The 24,706-nt window shown below is 39.9% G+C and overlaps 1 protein-coding gene and 1 long non-coding RNA gene across 12 annotated transcripts in view; one reads left to right on the forward strand and one right to left on the reverse strand.

The window, feature by feature from the left end:
* Positions 1-4,695: 4,695 nt before the first annotated feature.
* Positions 4,696-24,651, reverse strand: LOC148224692 (uncharacterized). The gene is made up of 5 exons (XR_015801228.1): positions 23,658-24,651; positions 22,633-22,860; positions 12,150-13,752; positions 8,553-8,724; positions 4,696-7,563 (listed from the first exon to the last, which is right to left on the reverse strand). It is a non-coding gene; the product is annotated as an uncharacterized LOC148224692 (long non-coding RNA).
* The window catches only part of CFAP91 (cilia and flagella associated protein 91), a 28,168-nt gene continuing 10,441 nt past the window's right edge, over positions 6,980-24,706 (forward strand). For 8 of the 11 annotated variants that reach the window (XR_015801224.1, XR_015801223.1, XR_015801226.1 and 5 more), the window contains exons 1-10: positions 6,980-7,121; positions 9,919-10,002; positions 11,281-11,337; positions 12,237-12,418; positions 13,127-13,304; positions 13,640-13,797; positions 14,039-14,221; positions 14,371-14,513; positions 20,696-20,812; positions 23,802-23,873. Coding sequence is in view for 7 of the 11 variants with exons in the window: in XM_014888903.2 (XP_014744389.2) it covers positions 6,994-7,121; positions 9,919-10,002; positions 11,281-11,337; positions 12,237-12,418; positions 13,127-13,304; positions 13,640-13,797; positions 14,039-14,221; positions 14,371-14,513; positions 20,696-20,812; positions 23,802-23,873 (1,302 nt within the window). In the remaining 4 variants the exon portion in view is untranslated. The remainder of the gene's footprint in view (positions 7,122-9,918; positions 10,003-11,280; positions 11,338-12,236; positions 12,419-13,126; positions 13,305-13,639; positions 13,798-14,038; positions 14,222-14,370; positions 14,514-20,695; positions 20,813-23,801; positions 23,874-24,706) is intronic. The other 3 variants (XM_088159013.1, XM_014888904.2, XM_088159012.1) reach the window with 2 other exon arrangements.

The following is a 24,706-nucleotide window of genomic DNA, read 5'->3' on the forward strand; positions in this document are numbered from 1 at the left end:
GCTGGCTGGAAGGAAGGCTCTCTTCTTCTGGATTAAAAACTTAGCAATGACATTGACTGCAGCCTTGTGCTACTGCTTTCCTTTTGAACCATACACCTGGAAAATATGTTTATAGTACACAGAGAGTAAATTGTGTGGAACGGATAGGGAACAAATAGGAATCCAAGGGATTACCTTGGATGGGTCCGAATCTATTTTATATCAGTTCACATTTGGATACAAGAGCTGAACTGGTGGGACGCAGGTTAGAGCCTGTGATGGGCAGGACCATACCTGGAGGAATTGCGACATCCTGTGGCAAAAAATGGGAAATGGCATACTAACGGTTACCTATTTTAAATAGATTACTTTTGGAACTTCCGAATATCAAAGCCTGAACTGTGCTTTTAACACTATAACTTTGTTGCCTGTAGCTTCGATTTTTTTAAAAAAAACAACTAGAAAAAGTCGCCACGAAGTATCACAGGCATCCAGCACCATGACAGTGCTGTCATTTGACCCCTGCTAAGAGCAGAAGATGACCATCTACAGAATGAAACTTTAAGCCATCTTGCCAGGGGTTTCACACATCATCATGGATTACAGGATAAAAGTCACATTCAAGAAACCTACTTCCCTCCCGGGTTTTGGAAGATAGAAGGAAAACAGACTGGAAGACAGAAGGAAAACAGACTAGAACCTCATCATCTGTTTAGCTCAACTTCTTTGCTTTATCCTCCGTAATCCTGCCTTTCCTCACTTTTTCATCTCTTCATCTAGGTCTCCCATTTTTCTTGTCCAAACCTCTTCAGTTCTGCTCTACTGGCTGCTCACCCTGTCTCTCCCTTCTCCCCATGTCACACTGGTTCTCTACCAGCCTACTCTCCTATTTTTTCTTTGCTCAGCCAGCCAAGTTTCTCCTCTTAAACCACACATTCATGTCCAATCCATCTTGTCTTTGTTCAGCTAATGCTCTGCTCCCAACTAGTGCCTAATCCTATCCTGTAGGCTGCTAGGAGGGTCCTGGAGAGCTGATGCTCTGACCCGGGAAGCTGCCAATGTTCCCAGAGAGAGGTCCCGCAAGGGACTGCCTTCTAAGGGGGTCTTCTGGCAGGTCTCCTAGCCACCAGATAAACCTCAGCAAGCTGTGGCCTGTGGCCACAAGGATCAGCTCTCAGTGATTTCAGCTCTGCTTATGAGGCTATCCCAGGCCGACAGAAGCGTCGTATGGCAACTCCACAGAGATTCCTTTATTATCTAGCAGGTCTGTGAAGGGGGCCAGGGTCAACAGCTTCCCTGAAGAACGGGGGGGAAAACTGGGGTTTTTATGGGGGAAAGCAAGGGTGTACCAAGGGGGAAAGACCAATGGGTTACAAAGGATTAACATGGGTACTAGGGCATGGTGGGATCACTGAAGCCTTTCGGGATAGCTCACCATGACAAGAAAACATGTGCCAACCTAAGGAGCATCCTTCCAGGAGGGTTGAGATAAGCTAATCACAGCCCATTCAAGGGACATCCCTGCAGGGCAAGGCTGTGGGTGGAGCCCTGGCAGACCCATGGGCCTCCACACTATCCTGCTAAATTTTCTACTTCTGCCTGTCTGATTTTACAGTTCAAACACATCAGCAAGTTATCACAGCATAACAAGTCCATCAACAGGGTAGCATCTTGCAGCAAATTAAACCATCTTATCTCAAGGTTAATGTGAGGTAAAATTAATTTGGCTCAGCCTTTGTCACAGGCAGCTAAACTAGTGCACTTTTCTGCCATTTTGCCACGTGTAAAGTTAATCCACTCAGACATTGTGCAATAACTCTCAAGGGTGTGGACAGTTTATACATCTGAGCACTTAGTGTGTCCTACAGCTAAGTGTCTATAAAAAAAATATCCAGATAGACAACACCCCAGCTCACCAACATGTTCTGAGAAAGTTATATATGAAAAAAACTACCGAAACCCAAAACCCAACCCTATGGCCCACAGATCTAAGCAGAAAGCTCATCAGTCAAGGTTTTTTTGTAGGAAATTTAAAGTTTAGTTGACTGCACCTCACTTTCACTAGAGCAACAGGGAATGTCCTTGACATACACAGATCAACCTACCAGATAACCTTTGAGTCCCTTTTCCAAAGTACTGATCATAGACAAGATTGCCAAAGTTTAATGCCTGGGATCAAATATTTCCTCAGAGCATTGTCTATTTTGGGATCTTTTTCTTTGGAAATGTGTGGTTTATATTAAAAACAAACAAATAAATAAACAAGATCCATTCAGACCAAACCTCACCACTTTTCCCTTGCAGTGCATTCCACAGCACACAACAGTGTGCTAGGGGCCCTAGCCAGGTCCCACACAGCTTCAGGTCCACAAGAACATAGAGATTTCAGGCAAAGAACACTCAATATAGTAATAATCAACAGAACTTTTAACACTTGTAAGGCTGTCCACTGTTTATACCTGAATTTCACAGAGATTTCTTAGAATATAGTTAAAAGTTAGCCAATATTTTACCCATACTCACACTCTAATCAAAGCAAGTTCCATGAACCTGAACCTTGAGCTTTTTCACTCAGCCACATATACCTGTCAACTCCTGTGAGTGACTAATGGTCTTCAGGCAGCTATGCGGTGACCTGAAAACTTCTTTTATTTTTTGACAAGTTAATTTTCAGCCACATCAGTCTCCAGAGTTGGTTCCTTACATAGTCTTTCAGGTGCCAACACTTGACAGATTAGAGGCAGTAGGGCCAGGCAGCTTATGGTGAACAAAGAAAAACGTGGCAACATCTCACATTTTGTCCAATTTAATGCAGTTAAAGTTAATAGTGGGACTGGACCTTTCTGGTCATACATGACTCCAGAGAGTTATCTGTTAGGCTATGCCCTGACATCTTGTAGCACTCTCAATAACCTATTTAGTTATTCCATTGTTCCTTCTCAACTTGGATTCCAACTGGATCCATTCCACATAAGAAAAAAAGAAGTCCCAGCCACCTGTATTTAGTAATCTCTAGAAACCTTAATGTGGAAAAATATCAGAGGGTGGAGCCAACAAAGAATAATAACTAACTACCCTGTGAAGAGAACTTACTAATACCTAATATGAAATTTCAGAGTTACATACCAAGCAGCAGGGAGTCTGAAAAATATAAAAGCTAAAACCCAAGGCATCAACTGAGTTCAACATATGACCAAACACCACCATGTCAAATAGACTGTGGCACTGTGTGCCACATCCAGTCTTTCCTGAAACACCTCCATCGATGGTGACACCACCATCTCCCTGGGAAGTCCATCCCAATGTCCAATTCCTCCTAATGTCCACTCTAAACCTCCTCTGGCACATCTTAAGACTGTGTCCTCTTCTCTTGTCACTGGTTTCCTGGGAGAACAAGCCAACCTCCACCTGGCTACGCCTTCCCCTCAGGGAATTCTACAGAGATAAGATCACCGAGCCTCCTTTTCCCCGGGCAAAACGACCTCAACTCCCTCAGCCTGTAGGACCTGGGCTCCAGACCCTTCATCAGCTCCTGCCGTTCTCTGGACTCGCTTTCACCACTTTATAGCTGCAGTAGTCCTAAGTGACAAACAAAGCCAAGAACAATAATATCCAAACTTGAATCCTGTCCCTAACTGTAACTGCTAAACCAGATTTCCTAAGCACTAAGCGAGGGTTCCGGGGAGCAAACATCACATGAAACAACTCCAGCAGCAGCTGCTGAAAAGCAAAAATACGCATGTTCTTCCTTTCCCGGCCTCTGTCGAGCCCTGTCCTCTCCAAAGACCAGCCACATTCCTGCGCCAGCGCCGCTCTCCCGAAGGCGGCACAAGATGGAGACAGCAGGGCGAAGCCTTAGGGCCGAAGGCGGTTGCGGGGTGCAGGAAGGAGCAGGAGCACCAGCAACAGTACGCCGGAAGCAGATGGGGAAAACCCCGAGGGGAGAGGCTGCCCCCGGGAAGAGTCACGATCAGCCGCCCACAGGGTTGGGCAGGGCAGGGTCCGGCAGGGCAGGGTCCGGCCCTCAGCAACGCCTGGCCGCAGGGGCAGGACATTGCCGGCCCCGCCCCCTCGCCCGCTGTGGCCATGGGAACGGCGGCCGCGGCAGACCCACTCAGTGGGACAGGCTCCCGGCCGGACCTTCGGATTCTCCTTCGGTACCGGGCCCCTCGGCGACGGTAGCGCACTGCTCGCGGCCCCGCCCCGCTACAGCTCCGGGCGGCGGCACCGGTACGGCCAAGGCCGAACCCTTCGGCGGGCGTGGGGCCGGGAGTTCGGTGGGCGGGGCGTGAGGCTCCCCTGCCTCAGGGCCCCCCCCCCGCCTCAGGGCTTCCCCCCTGCCTCAAGGCCTCCCCTACGTTAAGGCCCCGGGGCTGTCGCCGAGCTCGGCACGGGGTGGGTGCCGCCCGAGCAGCATGCTAGCGATAGGGCTGGCGGCTCCAACCAAGCTGGGACCATGACACATTTGCTGAAGCAAAACCAACTCTTCCCAGAGGAAAGCATCATTTACAGTATGGTATTTCCACTGATTACTATTGCGCCATGCTTTCCTTTTAATGTTTCATGTCATCACGTTTTCTGTTTAAGTTGATGGTACCTCCCAAGAAAGCAGATTTTTCTACTAGATTTCTCACCTGTATCTTCTGCAGAAAGTAGGATTTCAGCTTTGAGACTCATTTGCATGATAGTGACATCTGTTTGATACAGAGACATACATTTCAGTTCTTTCTTCATAGTTTATTTTATACTCTCTTACAGACAGACTTTTAAAGAGGGAAGTGGAGCCTGATGATTCGTGCTGATTCCTCAAATATGTAACTATTTCCATTTGTTCACTTGTCTTTCAGACCTTCTGTACACACTGTGAAGTGAAAAGGACCCTCCAAGGTTATATGGCCATGCTCAGCTTGATGATAGAGTGGTAGGTGTTGGCCAAAGACAGCTCACATGTTCACCTTGTTTTTTTCTGCATACACATGGGGTAGAAACTGTCTCAGTCCTTAAAGCAGCAAAATACAAAGCAGAGAAAGAAGTTTTATGTAAAACAAGACGATACAGGGAGTAGCCATGGTTGCTGGCCTATGGTGACTGTAACTGCACCCTAGAAATACCCAGCTTCATGTTCTGAGTAATTTCCTAAGCTGTGTGTCAGTGTTTTTAATAGACTAGCTTAAAATGGTGTTAACTATAGCTTGTATATGTTATTTAGATGTAATAAAGTAAGTGGGCAGCTGCTGGGCTGCTGTTCAAGCAGAGCTGATATTTCACTCAGTACCTGACTTACCTTGGGATATACTTAAACTACAGTTCAATGTAGCCTAGTTAGACTAAAATGAAATATCTAGTGACATCTAAGCAGCCAATAAAGACTGCCAATCCATGCTGATTCTTCATACAGAATTAGCAGAGTTTAACTTCTTACCTAATCCTTACCTAGTTATTACCTTCCTACTGCATTTGCTCCCCTGCTGTCAGCATTCCCCTTAGGTAGTTTAAAACCGGCTAGGGCATGTCTCTGGGGGTTGCAGTCACACCTTCAGACAGCAGGAATTGATAGCTGCACGGGATGCATACAGGTAGAGTGCCAGAGGAAAACAGACTTGGTGCGACTGCACAATGAATTGAATTTTAAACAGAGTCCTCCTGAAGCTATGCCTGTGACTGAGGCTGCAAGGTAGATATTCCAAACTCAGACTGCATTGCTGGACAGCAAGAAGAAAAGCCCTAAGCAGCTTTCCAACAATGGAGTCGAGGAGCATTTTTCTTTTTAAGAATGGTGCTGGATATCTCTTACTCCATTATCTCATAGTATTTCTTATATCTACATGAAAACAAGAAAGTATATGTCTGCCTCTCCATAGAGGGACATGCACATAGAGCTGGGAACATTGTCACCAGTGAGACCCTTGCAACAATATCGCCGTGGTAACAATTCAGGCCGGATGAAGGAAACAGGCATCCTATCACTAAAGTTGTCATGTCACAGGTGTAATGGTGCAGATGGGTGTGGTGGCTGACTCTTGCATAAAACATGTTTTAGAATCAATTAGCAAGTGCATTATGTGCAATTCAAAACCCTACATCCTTGAATTCTTAATCTGTAGTTTCACAAATTGGGATGGACAGAGGTTGTGATACTATTAGTTCATAGGGTATTCCAAACTCTCAAAAGTTGAACTCCTTTTGAAGATAAATGGAACAAAAATGCAATTTTTTGCACAGCAAGCAGCTACTCATGGTAGGGTGCCTAGAGCTTCATCAACTGATGCCATCTTCCATTTTGGTGAATACTTGAAATGCCTCCTGTATGCATTTGAGTTAGTACCTGCTGAAATCGAAGGGGCAATTCACAACTCAGTTCTGATTTCAGTCTTTAAAGAAGCTCCAACCAGTAGACCTACAATCACTTATGATTGCAAAGATTTATTGACAACAGTAATTTTAGCAATTTAAGGCATATCTACCCAGGGAACTTATTCCTTAAAAGGAAGGGTGCAGATGTTTAATGTGATCATTTTTGTATGCTAGCTTGCATTGAGTTATTTTTCATAAATGCTAAAATCATTCCAGTATAAAATAATGTAATTTTACCCTACAAGTGGAATATGTTACTTAATTTCTAGAGCACTAGAAACAGGAGGGAGTTACATGGGGTGAACGGCTGGAAGTTCACATTGCTGCACATTCACAGTTATGGCACACTAATTTCTTTATGTAACAAACCGTTAGACCTTTCAGTTTTCTGTATAAGTTTAGCACTGGAAAACAGCCAGACGACAAATCTGTGCATCTGCTGCTAGTCTGGTATGCTCCACATATTGAGAAGAACCATCTAACTTGCTGACATCATTAGTGTACGTATGCCACCTTCTTTCCTCATCCCAAATGTGCGGTCCTGTAAATCACAGCAGGCTGGAATTCTGATCTCTTTAATGCTGTTTGAAGTGGCTAAATTACAGCCTCTCTTCTTTGTGTCCACATGAATGCTAGGTGAAGGCACCGATATTCTGAAGCATGGCTACTGGACTGATCCATTTCCCAGCCTGCAGTTTGTGCTTCAAGGGCAAAAATCCAGTGCCTGCGTATATTGGTCGAAGATGGAGGACTCAGCAGCGCCTGGAGGCTCTTCAGCAGCTTGCTGTGTAAGTGTTCTATGGTTGGACAATTTAAAATGAATATACAAGCAAAACCAACAAAAAGCCATGCACGCAGAAGTGGAGATGACTGCAATTTGCTCCTACTTATATTTTCCATGAAATTAAGAGATTGCAGCTGTTGTGGAGTATGGTTACCCATCTGTTTCTTACAGGGTGGATGTTTCACATTTCCTTCTGCTTTGCAGTGGTTGCCATGAGAAAGAGGAGAATTATTTAAATCTCTTACAGATCAGATGAGTTATGAAGACTTCAGTGATTCATGTGTGTTACTTCAGTGGGAGCTCTTTGATTTTAGTCCTGTGCAGTTGCAGCTGGTTAGGTTGCTTTTGCCGCTCCTTGGGCAGTCCTTGGGGCCTGAATTGGGGCACCACATTTTTAGTGAAGGAGTTTCTTAGTTGAGCTTTCTCCTGGCATCACAATTTGGGTTCTGATTCAACAGATATTAAAAAAAAAGTTTATGTGTTTTGCCACACCACAGGTATTTTTAAGTTCTCTTGTATTCAAGACTACAGGTGTCAGCCTAGGTTTTTGTTTTCAAAGCTTCTTTCTGCTTTAAGCAAATAACTTTAGACCATGAGCTTTTCAGATGGTGCTTTCTCTGGGGTTGCTGGTAACTGAATTCTACCACATGCCAGACAATCATCAAAGATGCTCAAGAGTGATAGAGTGGATTTCTGGTTTTGTTCAGTTTTAAAGGCATATTCTTCTCATTTACAAAATAATAAAAAAATGGGAGTATTTTTTCTTAATACTATTTTCAGTGTTTCAAACTGTCCCCAGCACATGAACACATGAACACCAGTGGCTTCTTATATTTTGCCTGTTTTCTAACAATTTGACACCTGCACTGCTTTAAAATTGATTTACATTTCAACAACATGTATTTGCAAAATGTCTTGCAATTAACAAAAAATGTTTCAACCTGCACTGATTGACGGTGCTGTGGATACAGAAGACAGAATATTTCCCAGCTGTCATCTTAGCAGTTGCATTGCCTCTGCAAGGTTACTGGGAATAAATGCTCATTTATTTCAGCAAAGTCAGCAAATATAAGTCAAGGCATGCAAGAGGCAGGATCTGTGGAATAAAAAGGGCTATTTCCCTGGGTTCCCATTGTGCCTATAACTGTGCCATAACAGGATGAACGGTTTATGCTAATAAAGTTAGATCATAAGAATAAGTGCCCACCTGTGCTGAATGAAACACAAATCCATCTGGATTGAGCAACAGTCTGATAGAGTCAGCGAGTGGAACTCGCCATCAGCTCAATTAAATCGTTTGAATTACAAACACAACTTCACAATAATAGGTTGATTAGTGCTGAGCAAGGTTACGACATTGCATCTCAAAATATTCCCTTCTCATTCCTTATGTGATGTGACTTAAAGCCTTGAGAAGAGATGACTTTAAACTTACCTTGGCAGTAAATTGCGTGTCATAGGAGGTTAATGAAGCATCTCGCTCTAAGCTTTCCTGTGGCAGGTAGCCATACTGCGCCTCTGCAGATTCCACAGCACGCTTTGCAGGAATTAGATGAGGGCTTGGAAGACAACTGATCTCAGCATGTAATCCTCTGTTTTGATCTCAACTGTTGAGCAATGTTATGTATTGTTAATTGTATCTCTGTAAATATACCTTTGTAATTAAAATTAAGCGTCAGCACTCAATCCCAGTACCCACAAGCACATACATCTTGAGGTCAGAATTTGTACAAGTTGCCAAAAATGAAAATTAAAGAAAGCCTGTCCTTCAGAACTTGCCATATACATAGCTCAAAGAAATAAAATCATCACAGAATCATAGAACGATCTGGGATGGACGAGACCTTAAAGATCATGTAGTTCCAATCTCCTTGCCATGGGCACAGATACCTTTCACTCAGAGCATCATCCAACCTGGTCTCAAACACTTCCAGGGATGGGGCATCCACATCTTCTCTGGGAAGAACTTCTGGGTTTTGTCTTTAACAACTGTGCAGGTTGAGAAGAGTAAGACTGGAGTATAAAGCAGTTTTGAAATCAAATAGCAATCTTGATGAATAGCTTTCAAATTTCTCAGTTCTACCCATTATATCACTGACTGTTTTAATAAGGCTTTCCACATGATCTTCCAAAGCCTTAAAAAAACCTCTTCAATATGTTATAGTGAAAAATTTAAAGTCTGCCTAATTTAAATTCAGAATGAAGGAAAAAAATGAAGTGTTCTTGCAAAAGATATGGTTGTTCCAGTGTCTCCAGCCTAGATTTTGAAACATTCCTACAATTGTCCTAATTTTTCTCCTTTACTGGAGAACTCAAATTGAAATTGCCGATTCTAAATTTTTAAACATTTGCTCAACTCTCTTTACCAGCTTTTCAAAGGTAGAAAGTGTCTTTTTTGCTCATTCTGCATCTTTACACATATTTGGAAAGTGTTTCACTCGTAAGATAATGAGCTTGCTCCCCTCACTTCCTATAAAAGTAGTTTCCTTTACAAAGTAAAGCATGTACAAGTGTTTAATCATTTTCATAAAAAGCTCGTAAGAAAGGCAGCAAAGACCATTTCTTGACCATTCATAGTGGGAAATATATATATATAAAGTGTAAAACTGTTTGCTACGTAGGTAAATATGAAAAAAAACCAAAATATAATTGCTTGTATAAGTGTGAGGCTTGGGAGGAATTTGTCGTGTGCATGTTGGATAGTGCAACCAGAGGGAAGAAAGAGAAAAAAAAAACATAAGGAAAAAAGGAAACTTCTCTGAATGTACTTCCTAAATGATACCCTGTATTTTGGCTTTCAGAGGTCAGTCTTCTCTTCACATACCTCGGATTGTGTATGAAGATCCTGAAGTTGATGGAAGAAATCTCTATAAATATTTTGCACAGTAAGGAACGAACTGATTTGAAACAGGGTTCAGCTTGTTTCTGTGCATTTTCAAGAATACTTAAGTAAAGGCCAGAGCATTATTTCTTCTGTATTTTCTGTCAGTTCTTTGATCAGTTTTTTGATAAAATGGAAAATTTTAATAGTAACCAGGTCTTAAAACACAAGGTCTTTTTAAATTCACACTATGACAGAATTTTCAGTTGTGCATTACCATATAAGCAAATATATCAGACATTCTGTATTTAATAAGAAAGCTTTGGGCTGTAGATCATCCTGTGCAAAAGAAGAAGACATTTACAAAGCCAGTGTGGTTCTCCAGACCCCTAGAAAGGTGTTTTCTTAAGAAGGAGTCTTTTAACTCGCAGTTTCTGCCTGGAGCAGAAGGAGAGCAAAGGGAAGCCTTGATTAACTTTTCATCATGTCCCCTACTGCAGGACTGCTCTGCTCCTTTCAGAAAGACAATGCAGGCCAGCAATGGACTCAAGATCTGAACCAACAGCTACCATATAAACATTCTTGACTTAGTCACATATGCTTTGAATTGCATTCACTATTTTACTCAGCAGCTGTTGGCCACTATGTCCACTTTAAATATAAAAAAATTGCTAAGTTTAATAACTTGAAGTCTATTATTGCTCCTTTATCAACAGTTTTAAAGGAATAAAGACGATGTTATCTTCTGCAATATGAAATTAAACTTCAAAGTCTCCCGAAGGCTAAGGGAAATCAATAGAGAACTGCAATATGCAAACTGTGAGAATGCCTAGGAAGGAATTATTAATCTGTAGTTGAGGCCTTAACACTTTCAAGATACCTCATAAAGTATTGCAAAAAAGGAAACAATAAAATTAGATAAGTCCAAACCACCTTATCAGCTGATTATAGGATTGAATTTCAGGCTTTCAAGCAGTTACTAAAAAAAACACAATTCTTTCAAAAAAGTGACAGATGAAAAAATTAAGCTAATTAGTGAAACATACACAAAATGTTGGGAACGCACTCAAAACTGACTTTAATAATTGTCTTTTTTTTGCAACTCCACTTTCTACTTTGACTTAAGAATAACACTTAGTCCTACTGGTGAAACTTTCTTTGTTCCCCCTTAGGTAAGAAAGAGTTCTTTAATATTCAGGCACAGTTCTTAAATATGCAATTAACAGAACCAGAATTGTGGAAAATAAATATTAATTCCACTGAATTTAGTGGACTGCAGTTTTTCCGATCTATAATGATCTTTTATGCTCATCCTTGTCTTACTTTCATTCTCTCTTTTCAGACCTCTTAAACTGCCTCCAGCAGGTGTTCCAGAAGCTGTTGCTCATACAAAGACAGAGTAAGTAGTGGCATAAGTTGTGGAAAATTATTGTTGTAATGGGTAACATCTCACCAGAAAAAGATCTGGAAACTATTTAGCTGGTGACCACTATTTTTCATAATGAACCAACAGGAAAAGCTTGTTAAGAGGTAAGGTGCTGTTCTCATCATTGAAAATTCTAGAGGAAACAGGTGATGGACTGTTTCAGAATTTGCTTGAGTATATAAGTAGTGCTTTGTGAATAAAGGACGTGCCTTTAGTGTGTTAAGATTGAAACAGAGGCTTGAAACAGAAAGCTAGGTGTCTCTGAATTCTGGAAGAGACAAAATTGCAAAGAAGATTCACTTGTAGAGCAATATTGTTGGAAAATCTTCTGATATTTTATTACAATCTCAGTGACAGATGCAATGATGCTCAGAGATGTAGAGCATCCACGGTGTAGTCTAATGTGGTTTTCAGCAGTATCAAATTTTGAAGTCACATAATTCAGTTCCTAGTAGAGTCAGTAGAAATTGCATGTGCTTATATCAGAATTAAATTTTTATTCTGGATTTGTTGGAAAGAGAAACACATAAACTAAATTGAAGCAGCCCTACTTCATGTTACTTCAATGATTTTGTGTCCATTAAAGGCAATACTTTAGAATGGATACATAGGGAAGATTTGTATGTAATAACCATGAGGACTGAAACGAGAAGATTTCTGGATTATTTACTTAAGGAGGGTATTTCAGATTCAGTGTAGCCTCAGTCTGCTTTTGCTAAAGATAATGGAGTTAACATAAATGCGACTAATGTTAAGATAAACCAAAACACATACAAGACTCCCACCTTTGACTGACGTGTTTCTGGTTTGCTTGCTTGGAGGATTTTTTAATGAATGTGACCAATCTTCTTCCATCTTGCTCCTGTTTTTAGGACAGAGTCGCATGTCCAGTCAGCTGCAGGAGACAGCCAGGTCTTTGGCCTCATGTTCCAAACTCTGGGGACCCAGACAGATTACAGGGATGGTGAAGCACAGACAGATCCCTATTCCCCTGAATATATAGTTCGCAGTGGCTCAGTCCCTGAAATTCTGACAATTGCTACACTCACTTTGGGTGAGTTGTGAAAGTAAGATAAATTATAATAACATGTCACATCTTTAGCAGGAAGTTCTTTTCTCTTCAATGTCAAGTTTCAAGTTTATTGCCAGCTTTGGCGGTCCTTTTTTGTGTGCATTTGGGACAATTATTTTGTCTGTTTCTAAAATAAGTATGATATTTCCCTACTTAATGATGCTGTTCTGGGGTGTATCATGAAGAGTTTTGAAGACAATTCAATATAAAAAGGTCATGTTTCATAAACGTGAACTAGAAACAGTTTTTCCATTAACCCACTGTTCTTCAGCTGCTCTGAGTTGAACATTGTTTAAAAAAAACAGTATGAAGACTGCTGCCCTGCAATATACCTGTGATCCTAATTTCCCAGTGTCACACCTGTAACGATGATGGACACTGCACATGCCAAAGAAAGTGCTCATTATCAGAAAGTATCTTCCTAAAAAAGATTTTCTCCCTTTGCAGCCTGCAGTAGAAGAATGAAATGCCAGTTCTAATGTGCACTGAACTGTAGCAACTGCAGGTCCTACTGTGCCTCATACTGTAGAATCTCACTGGCCTTAGAAGTATTTCCTTCTGGCTTTTGACATTTCTGCTTGTGTTTAACACATGGGCCTGTGTCCATCCTGCCCTGTAATACTGTTTGGTGGTGGCTATTTGTAGGATTTGCCAGTCTCCTAAAGAGCTAATGCTTCTTGTCCCTGAAAGGTCGAGGGCTGCCAGCAGGACAAGCCCAGATGGAGATTATTGACCGCATCCGGGAAAAACACACTTGGGAAGCAGCACTGCCACCTATGGACAGTCCATCAAATGTTGCAAAGAGATTGAAGATGATGGAGGCTATGGAAAGGAAGGAGTGGGCCTATAGAGAAGAGGAAATAGATAAGTAGGAGTCCAGTTGTACTCTTTGATTTCTTTTAATTACTAGCTGAATAGAGGAGCAGCAAGAAGGTTTAGGAGATTGACTGAAGGGTACAACAAGCCTTCTATTTCTGTGAAAATACCCTGATTTTGGGAAGGGATGTTTTTCTTAAATTTAATCTACAGGTCTGCCACCCAATACATTTTACTAGTGCTTAACTCCCTTTTTAAAATGAAAGACTGAATATGAGATATGCAATATCAGCTATTTGTAAAGGTGTGTAGGATTTGACAGTAGCAGCATAATACAGAACACTGCAGAGTACATTTGATACTGCCTGGCCTTTTTTTTCCTTGCAGGTTGCAGAAGGTTCAAATGGAAGTCTTTAAGAAGCTGATGCAGAGGCGAGAGGAGAATCAGAATGAGCTGGATGCCATGTGCTTGTACAACCACCGGCAAAATCATCAGAAGGCTAAAGAAGAGAAAATAAGAAAGATTCAGTGTGACTGTGCATTGAGTAAGTCTGACAGACAGGAAGAAAGGGGTACGAGATAGTTTTCAGACAAGCCATTTCTGTTTTCACAAGGTTACCATCTATTCAAAATGAAATAGGTTGCACCCACAATATCAATGTGCATGGCCAGCATTTGGTCTGTCATGTTTTTATTTTATCTAGCAAAAGCTCTTTTGAATTTACAAAGATACAGCCTTTATAGAACTATTTGTGTGAACCATCTCACATTTGTATTTCCTTCCAGTGCTCAGGAAACTGATAGCTAAGAGGAAGAATTGGATGGGAAAGCTAGAGAGACGAGATATCATTAAAGAGTATAATGACTTTTCATCACAAACATATGCTCCTTTGTCTCGAATTGGTTTTTTCCCAGACAACAATTCTGACTACTATGTGGTAAAAAACTTCTATCTTAATACTGCTGCAGGTAAGGCATTTTGGAAGACTTAGTTGTGGGAAATACTTACTTAGTATTAACAAAATTCAAATTTCTCCCCCCATCACTCCACTATTTAATCACTGTTTGTATTAAAATCCTTGTATGTATTATAATCTTTCTTCATATTATAATCTTAGGATTTTGTGAACTGGAAAAATCTGTCCAGCATTCTGTTTCCCAGATCAAGATAAAAGCTCCAAAACCTAAGTGCACTATCACTAAGACTGGCTATATTAGAAGGTCAGGAAGACTAGAAGCAGTCCTGGCACAAGTTCACCAGGTATGAAGCTGCATCCAGAAGCATGTCAATTCCTCTTAGATTTGAACTGCTCATAAATGCAATTGAGAAGATGTGTAAGCTTCTTCCCAGTTTCTAGTGCTGAATTCTTATTCTGTAAAACAGCTTCTAGGACAGAATGGATCAAACATGCAGACTGTTTAAGGTTTGACCAGTGCTGCTCTGATACTCGGCCTATCAGTACTCTCACTCCTACTTCTGCTCCAGTCCTATAGAAAACAAGCACAAACAAATCTGTCTTCCTACAGATCAGGTATTTGGATTGGAACATATTATGTCAGTTTGAAATTCTCACCCTTTTCTCATTCTTGTTGCTCCCTATTATAATACACTACTGGCTACACTGTCAAGCTTCCAATAATTAAAAAAGTGAATCTGGATTAATATTCTAAAAATTTTGTACATAATTTAAAAAGTACATTTTAAGTACATATTGTAAAAACATCTGCAGCAAAGCATGATTAAAATAACCCCACTCCTAAATTCAGGTCACTATGGTGGATGTTCCCTAAGAACAGCATCTGATTTACAAACATGCTAATAGCATTTTGCATATCTTAATTTATCACAACTGTTCATGCAGATGAGGTGTCCATATATTTAATTAACCACCAAGGAAAGAATGCCTCATTTGCATCTGCAATCACAGTATTTGTAAATTACATGTACTTTTAAGTACACTTCTTGTGATGCTGTTGAGGGTTACCTTCATGTGAAATCAGCAGTATTCTTGGCTGGCTGCTGTATCTTTAGAAAATAGTGACTCTAATTTGTAAAGCTGGGCGACTTTCACTTACATTTATATATATTTTATGTATATATTTAATATATTTTATATATGTTTGTATGTATGTATGTATGTATGTATAACTCTTTTTGGTTTAGTGTAATGTAATAATTTCAAAGCAGACAGTAACCTGCTATTGCTGAGTTCTAAATTGAAATCTTGCTCTGAAAAACCAATCGTGTTATCTCAAATTTAAATTTTACTGGATCTTGTAAAGAAGAAATATTGCATGTCATTATTATCCAGAAAGAAAATTTTCAAAGACAATCATGAGTGCTATAGGAATCGTTCAAGAGTAAGGACAAAATTCGTAGTTTTAAAGACACAGAAGTATTGAAAGGGTTTGAATTTGGGTGGGTTTGCTTCAAATTCAAGAAGTAATTGTGTAATCTGCATCATAACATGGTTCTTGTTGTCAGCAGAATTTTAGTTCAAGCTTTTGGAGTTGAATTCCAGTTACAGCAATTGTGTTCTGTTTTTTTAAAATATTCCTCATGTTTTGAAAGACTGTGGTGAAGTGTTCAAACTGTAGCCACAGAGAAGTGTGAGCAGCTGAATGCTGGCTGCTCACACGATAATGTCTCTTAAAATAATGCCTCTTTAAAAAAACCTGATAGACAAAGGAAGATGGAATGCAGAACAAATGCAGACAATTCTGCACATTTTCTTTCTTAAATTGGTGTAGATCACTTGGTCTGCTTTGATTTATAGGAACTGAGAGGCTAACATAATAAGTAATACTCATTTCCGCACCACAAAAATGACAAATGTATATTCTTTTAAAATCACAAACCGTTTCCTTTGCAGGCAAAAATTATAAAATAAATCCATTATGCAAAATTTAACTCCTGCTTTTAGATGTACCGAATTAGACACCAGACTCGTTGGTCCAGACAAGCAGAAAGTACTGACACTGTGAAACAGCCAGACTGCCTCAGCCACTGTTAGATTTAAACAAACTTTCTCTTCAGAGAATCAAGAAGTGACTGCCCTAATTAGCTCTTGAGCTTTGTAGTGCTGTTCCTGGTCATTTCTCCCATCAAAGGCTTTTGCTTCTTAAGTTTGATGGCTATAGCATGTTCTGGCTTAGCAGAGTCTTGCTGACAGGTCCACCTCAAAATGCTGTTGGAGCTGTCGAGAACAGACCAGTAAAGCATGCAGATAACTTGCATTAATAGAATTTAGGAGAATCCTCCCTGAGAGAAGCTCTCTTACCACTTGGAATAAGCAGTCCCAATTGTGCCAGCAAAACTCCCATCACACACAGTAGAAAAGAAGTTTAAAGCAGGTAATTAGGGATCATCTTACAAGGGAACTGTGTTGCTTTTCCTTATTTCTATAGCTGAGTAGCCAGATCAGTTTTTTCTATTCTAAAGCTTTATTTTTGTGCTCTTGTAGCATACTTAATCTATAAATACTCTCCCATAATCCTAGAAATAAAGTGGAATCCTAGAAATTTCAGAGAGTACATGGAGATCTAGCTGCACAACAAGTTTTTAAAATTTTTTCCTGGATGATTTGGAAGCAAGTGATAAGTATAGGAGGAATGCTAGATATTGGCCTCAGAAGTAGTTAGTTTTAATAAAGGAAGTTTCCAAGGCTTGCTTCTCTGGCCAAACATGAGGAAAGATGGATGAGTTCTCCTCATTACATTCCTTTTTGTTTGCCATATTGAGGGTATTCCTAAACTTAAAGCTTTTTAGAAGGGATATGCAATAATCCAAGTAACTGCAAAAAGGATCTGTGTCCTCCTAAGAATGAGAGCTGCTTTTTCAGACATGAAACTAAGCCAAAAAGAAGTGATTTTAGAAGCAGACTTTTTTTTAGGACCATCCTGAAACCTTCTGCAGAAGTGTATGTACACTCAGTAGTCTTTGAATAACTCTCTAAAATAAAAGAAAATGTCAGAAACAAGAGTGACACAAAATTTACAGTAAGAACAAAAATCTTTATCTTAAGCCAGATCAGTAAAAGGATAAAGATAGTTCCTAGCCAGCACAGATAACAGTGCTTTAAGGAATGCAAGTGAACCATTTCATAGACAGCCTAATATGAAAATCCAAGGCATTAAGGACATAATATACCAATACAGATAACTACTGCAGGGAATAAATGCAACGAGGTAAGTAAATACACCAGGGAGTGGAGGAGGTGGTAGAAGACATCCCAGTGCAGAACAATAGATAACTTTAGGCAGACCCTCCATGCTCTGGTGACTCGAGGGACGAAGTATCAGGTAGTTTCAAAGTGTTGGATCAAGATGAGGTCAGAACCAGAAACTTCTCACCTAAGCATTAAGTACAATTCTCGCCATGTCTTTATTTCCTTTATCCAGTTGCTGGAAAGAGGTGAAGTAGAGGGGCGAAGAATGTCTCTGCAGAAAATCTCTGCCAGTTTCAAAGCATAGGAAAGGCTGTTTAAGCAGTTAATTCTTCAAGAACAGTTCTCCACAGAATGTTAGTTGGCTCATGTTCAGACAGGCTCTGAGAACTTTTATGTCAGTCTTGGTCAGCCAAGATGCAGCAGCCATGCTGCACTGCTAAGCAGGTTGGTAGCCTGTCCTCAATGATCCTCCCTGAAAGGAGGCTGTAGCCAGTTGTAGACAAGTTGTAGAACAAGAGGGCACAGCCTTAAACTGCACCAGGGGAGGTTTAGATTGGAATTAGGAGGAATTTCTTCACAGATTAGACATTGGAATGGGCTGCTCAGGGAGATGGTGGAGTCATGGTCCCTGGAGGTATTTAAAGAAAGACTGAACATGGAAAAAAAAGACAGACTCAGTCTGGTTGCCATGGTGGTGTTCAGTCATAGGTTGGTGGTGTTCAGTTGACGATCTCAGAGATCTTCTCCAACCTCACTGATTCTGTGATTCTGTAATCCCACAATTATCACTTGCGAGCAAAAAGGAAGAGAACCATGACTGTATACTTTGTGCTGTACATGAAAACCAAATATACCTAGGATCTTGTGGAATGGAGAGGATTGCAGAGAAAATAAGGGAGGAATCTAAAGAATGGATTTAATTATTTCTTTGAATGGAGAGTTGCTTCTTAAGTCATTACCCTCTCAAGAGTTTTGCTTCTCTCAGAAGCTGGCTGAGAAGCCAAGGTGTATAGTGAAAATCATGAGTGCCATTTGCTGTTCACTGGAAGGATGGAAAAGAGATGATTTATGTTCTTTCACTGTCCATTCCAATTAGATCCTACTTTGACTCTAAACCTACCTCCTGAATAAAGGAATGTAGTCGGTATCAGGAAAATAGAAGTATGATATGTAGGCAGTATCATTTGGTGTATGTTGCTCAGAAATTTAGCACTTTTATCTTTTAAAATCAAGTACATTTGTAGTGATTCTTGAGTCCTGGTGTCCCTGTTTCCAAAAATGAGAACTTGTTAAGTTAGACCGAACCAGTTAAGGTAAAACCCCTATATTTTCTATTTCTTTTCTTACATTAAAATCTTAAAATAATTTAAAGCCTGAGATTAGAGAAAGTAAATGGTAAGCATTTTTTTTACTTAGTAAAGATAGCCAAGCAGGCACTAGATAGTGCTGATAAGAAAACATAAAGCCATGTACAAGATCTCCAATTTATCTCAGATCTGCATTAATAAGGATTCCCTCTTGTCCAAATTAATAATAGATTTTTCTGTCTTTAAAAGTTGTTAGTCTAGTTATATTTTGTTATTCTGTTTAGCAGGAAACGTTTTTGGAGGCCACAGTTTTATTAGAAAAATTCTTATGAAAGTGAGATTGTACTAATAAACATAGCAGCCATTGTTTTCAAAGGAGTCACAACTACAGCAGCTTTTTCTTTCTGCTTCCTTTGCCCTGCCATGCAAATCTCCTTATAAATCATAGCCAGCACTGTTATAATCTTCATGCTAGAGAACTCTAAGGTCTTTACATACAAAACATAGTTCAGAAAATGTCTCAACATTTTTGAGCTATAACCATTTCACATGGCTGAAAAACAGTTTATAGGCTCTGATTCTTGCATAATTAACATGGACTGTTTAAGAAGCTTTAAGTAATAAAGAATTTTATCCCCTCCACCTAGAAACCTCTCTCCTTTCCTGGAGCAATTAATTATCCTAACCTTAAAGATCAGATCCTACATGTGAGAAGGATATTTGTACAATGACTAGTGGAGTTTCAAAACTTCGTTAATTTCACAATAAAATTCTGTGCAAATGCCACCAGTTTCCTGTTACTGGAGAGCTAAATTCAGCATTGAACCTTTTTCTAAAGTTTTTTTTTTTTTTATTTCCCTCCCTGGAAATACTGTTTTTGAACAGAGAAAGAAAAAGAACAGAGAGAGTGGAAAAAGGAAAAGGCACACTTTCCCTTGCTGGAATATGATATTTCAATAATAAAATCTAAAGATCCAACCCATACAGTAGTAGGCTTATAGTTTTGAAGAAGCTTTAAATGGATATATTCCCTTCCCTTTCTTTGCAAGCCAAAGTGTGATGTCCTGCAGCAGGCAAGCATTGTCATGCAGTTGGAAATGCTTATCTGAATATGTAGTTCTAAGGGGCTAGCAGTGGGAAATTGGCAGGACTTGGGCTTTTTAAACAGTTTGAAAATGTCTTGAAAAAAGCTGAAGCTGTGGTGGCACTTCCACTCTAGTATGTGACAAAATGTGGCATCTGCCACCAATCAGCTGCAAGCAAGATAAACCCACACTTAATGGACTTTTACATTTTCTTGGTAGAAAGAAGTTTTTCGACAAGACAGTTTCTCTTTTGCCCCCAGTCCACCTGTACACTTGCTGTGGGTGCCACTGGGCTGCTGGACAGTTGTAGATGATCAGAGAAGAGTTCCAAAACATACTTTGCTTGAAAGGGGTCATTTGGTTCAATCTTGTATAGTAATAGCCTATCATACAAAGAGATTTGACTGTCACAGAAAAGTGACAGTACCCTTTTCAAGTGGCCCCTTCATTAAATCTCCCAACTGTGTAACATTTCTAAACCACAGTAACAAGCATTACCTAGCATTAAAGGCAAAGAGTTACAGCATTCTTAGACAATTATTTATTTGAGAATTAGAGATGAAGTTCATACTCATTTTAGATTAATTTTAGGTGACTCACAAGTGCTGATTACTTATTAGTAAATACAGTAAAATAACTCCTGTTTCCTTCTTACATATGATTTTGGCATTCCCATCAATGTCTTCTGACCAACTAATATCCTCATTTACTGACCATACTCAGTTTTTCAGTTGATGTGCAAAAAGAAATAGAAGCCACAAGCCTGCAAAGCTTTCAGCTCCCTGTAGTCAGTGTGGTCAGCAACAGTCAGCATCTAGAAGACTGGCCTTGTTATGTTGTTCTATCTACCCATGTTCTTATTATATTGGATGTCTTTTGCAGGCACTGCTGGAGAAGAACGATAAAGTCAAGGAGCCAAAGAAGCCTCTCCCTGTCCATGAAAAAATAGAAAGCCCTGTTCCTAAGCCACCCACTTTAATCCTGGAAAAACCATCAATTGTAAGGGAGCTGGTTTTAGCACTTTTTCCCCTGTTGATCCCTGATCGTTTCCTACACAGTTGTTAAAGGAATGTCCAGGGAAAGAAAAAAGAGAGCTTTATCTCTTTTTGTGTGCATCCATGTTAAAAATAGCCATCATTATTTCTTAAGACTCTCTTAGTTTCTATTCTGTAAGGATACTAGCAGCCAAAGATTTGAAAAGAATTTACAGTATCTATTGCCCAAATCCTTAAGTAAACTTTATTTTATAAGACATAAATTAGTAGACATGTTATTCCCTTGTTCCTGGAGAAGAAAAAGGCATCATCATCTTCATTATTATTATTATCATTATTATTATGATCATTATTATTCAGTAGCTTCCAACCTTCTGATCTGACAACACTGTCATAATCCAGTGAGGCAATTAAGTTTAGACTTGTTGAAGTCAGAGAGACATTGGCTGCATAGCACTGAGCATGCAACTTCATTAATTTTCTGGAGTGAAGCTCTTGTCATCAGGCAGGATGCAGTGTTTGATGAGCATGCACCAGTTCACAGATAATGATTCTCCTGCGGAGATTGAAACAGCAGTAATGATGTGTCATGGGGGCTGTGATATGCTGTAGGAAAAAATTGCTTTTTAGGGGAGCTGCAACTTCCTTTCCTTTCTTAAAGTAACATACTTTAGAGCTGGTTGCCCCAGTGGACTGTTTTGTCTTCTTACTAACATCATTTTCATGATGTACTAAGAATCAGACAGAATTATAATTTAAACTTGTGAATTTAAGAGTCATTCAACCATGAAAGTGAAGAAAGAAAGTCTTACTAAATAATATGTGCTGCTGTGTTCCTTTGTACAGTATGATATTCCATATTTTATGCAGTCTGTTTTAAGATGACTGGAACAAGAATTTCCTGTTTCCTTGGGGAAAGTTTTCCACAGCTTTACCAATTTCTAAGCATTAGATAATGTATTGCAGTGGTGGGTTTACACTGTTTAGGTTTACCAGTTTGGCAGATTTTTCAGTACTTTGAGGTAACATGTAAAGAAATCAGAAAAAATCTTCTACCACTTGTAGACATTCTTAAGTGTGTTTACAGATTATAGTCGGAGATTTTTTAAGAAATCCAATACAATAGAATTCCATCTTCATTAATTTTGTCAACATTTGGTTTATTTTCAAGAATTTTTATGTATGAGCACATAAAAGATGGAGCTCTCACTGAAACTCCATCTGTAAAAATCAGGCCACTTGAGCCACTGAAAAGCAGCACTAACATCTCCTGCCTTTCCAAATCCAAGCAAGGTTTCTCCTACCAGGGGCTGTGAGGAGCAGCGAAGACAAGGCTCTTCCCTGTTGTTAGTGCTTCTCTTCCTGCCACACACCCATACGAGTACCAACTGCTAAGTGCTTCCTTCTGGAACTGAAGGTCTTGGAAAGAAACCATGCCAGAAGAAAGTGGAGAGAATGGAGGCACTGCTGCAAGCATCCTCGGCATCTCTCCCCCAGTAATTTCTAATGGCCTTAATAATCACAACAAGCTCACAGAACACCTCTGAATTCCTTCATTACTTTATGACTTTCTCCCAGCCTCCTCTAGTTTGCGTCCTCTCCTAGATTCTTCTATATCTTTAATTTTCCTTTTTTTTCTGCAGGGCATGATAAGCTTTTCATCTCATTCTTTCCTGCTGGTCTGTAGCAGGCAGATGGACAAGCTGATGATTAAACTTGCTAAGGCATCATTTGCGGCATTCAAAAACAGAAATACAGAAAAATGCTCGTCATAAAAATTCAAACCTAATCTCAGTTAATATCACACCAAGCAGTTTGGCTTACCAGTATGTGTTCCATCACCATCTCCAAAACTGTCCTGAAGGGATTTCACACTGTAGCCAGTTGATGTGGTAGAGTTTAGCTCTCTAGGACTGGAAATTCATCCCTTCTTTCCAGAGAAGAACATACCAAATCACAAGTCCTCCCACTAGTTCTGCATTGCTCCTCCTGGGTGCTGGTGTGGAAAGGCAGGAATGCTTCCCTTTGCATTTGGAAAACTCAATTCGACACCTAAGAAAAAACAGATAACTAAGATTCAAGCCCACACAGCTTCTCTCATCCCACACTCTTCCCTGTTTTTCCAGCACTTCTGAAATACCACATGTCAATGCAGACCTCATAAGGTTCTTTATTAAAAAAAAAAAAATGCTTCCAATTTTAAGATTTCTTTTTATCTTTCCCAGGCACCCAATAGACTTTTTATACTGTCAACTCCAAACTAGAAAACCTCTCACCTAGAAAAAATGCTGCCGTCTATTCTTCATCTAATTCCTTTATTTAAAATAAGCCCTTTTTTTTTTACCTTCTGTGGTCATGTTCCCTTTCCCACTATGCACCGTCATATTTCCAAGTTGGTATCAATCACACAATGCTAGGCCAGTAAAGTTCTCAAAGAGACAAATCACAATGGACTATGGTTAATTTTACTTCCAAACTATCACTTTCTGAGTCTTAAATTTACTGAGTTACTCTGATAAAGATCAACACTGGAATAAATATCAAAAGAAAAATTGTATCTGTTCCTTTAATTTAAAACCCTTTTTCATGGTTAGCAGCTCTCTTGGACATATTCTGTCCTCTTAGTGTCTTGTCATGTTAAATTAATGTAGCTGATGCTTATTTTGCAAACTTAGAGTCAGTCAAGCTACAAATAGTACTTAAAAGTCATACAGTAATTTTCTACATCGACATCTCCTTATTAATAGGTTCTCATCTCTAAAGATCCTCTAAAATCTCAAACAGAATCTAATTATACAACCTTTCTTCCCCATCCCTTGTAAAATATGGAAGTACATGTTCTGACTCACCTTCCTTTCCCTAGAAATTAAAAGAATGGTGTTCAGAAACAACCAAGAAAAGGTTAGACTGTTGAATAGTTAGATAATCTACAGAAATCCCAGTCTCCAAAGAAATGCTTAATAATTGTACGGGTATTTGTTATGTTTTGGCAGGAGGAAGAGGAAATAGACCTGGCAGTGATCTATCTGGAGAAGTTGCTCCGAGGCAGGGCTCTTCAGAACATGGTATTCTGTCTCTTTGTTCATGTCAGTTTTCAGAATGATGGTGAGAATGACTGATTGCAAAGAGTGTCAGCAGTCTTTCTTCCACAGCACTAATCAGGGGTAGTGGGGCTCTTCATAGCAGAATTACTCAAATGGCAAATTCTAGACTAGATCTGGACCATGAGTACATTTTACCATGACTATGCCAAGGTCCAAGGCACTAAAAATCTCCACATCCCAGCATGACAGCTTGTATTTCATACCATCTTTCTGGTTTCCGCTGGTGGTGAGCTGGACCCCAGATGAGGAGCAACTGAAGCCTACCACTGCGATGTGCAGAACCATCATTCTGCTTTCAGGGCAGCAGAAGGGCATCCAACTAAAAATTAATTCACTAGCCGTGCCTTGTGGGCTTTATATTAAGCAAGTCTGTCACTTGTGATCAGACTGGTTCTGAAGGTTTGTTTTCATGTCCACAAAGAGTACAATTGGTACTCTGTCTTACAGTAACTATTTTATGTTTTGAAGTGTTTCCATGCAAGACCCGGAGCTTTAGCAAATAATAGGGTATTGTGAAAGTGGCTTGAGGTGGAATAAAGACTTCCTAAGTGTTCTCCCGTTGTGTGATGATCTGTGGGAAGGATGGTTGAGGCCACTCAAGGACTGTCGACTTTCAGAGCATGAAATGTCCCACCATTTTAGGAATCTTCTTCCAGCTACTGCTGGATCAGAAATACAGTACTGAGTTGGAGAATGACAAGCAGGTTTAAGTGTTCTTTTGTTGCTCTTGGAAGTCCTGTTGGAAGAAAGTGGTATTAAAAGTAAAACAGTGTCAGGGAGGACTGGGCCACATA

This window comes from Sturnus vulgaris, chromosome 2 (genome assembly GCF_052056855.1).
Source record: "Sturnus vulgaris isolate bStuVul1 chromosome 2, bStuVul1.hap1, whole genome shotgun sequence".
NCBI lineage: Eukaryota > Metazoa > Chordata > Aves > Passeriformes > Sturnidae > Sturnus > Sturnus vulgaris.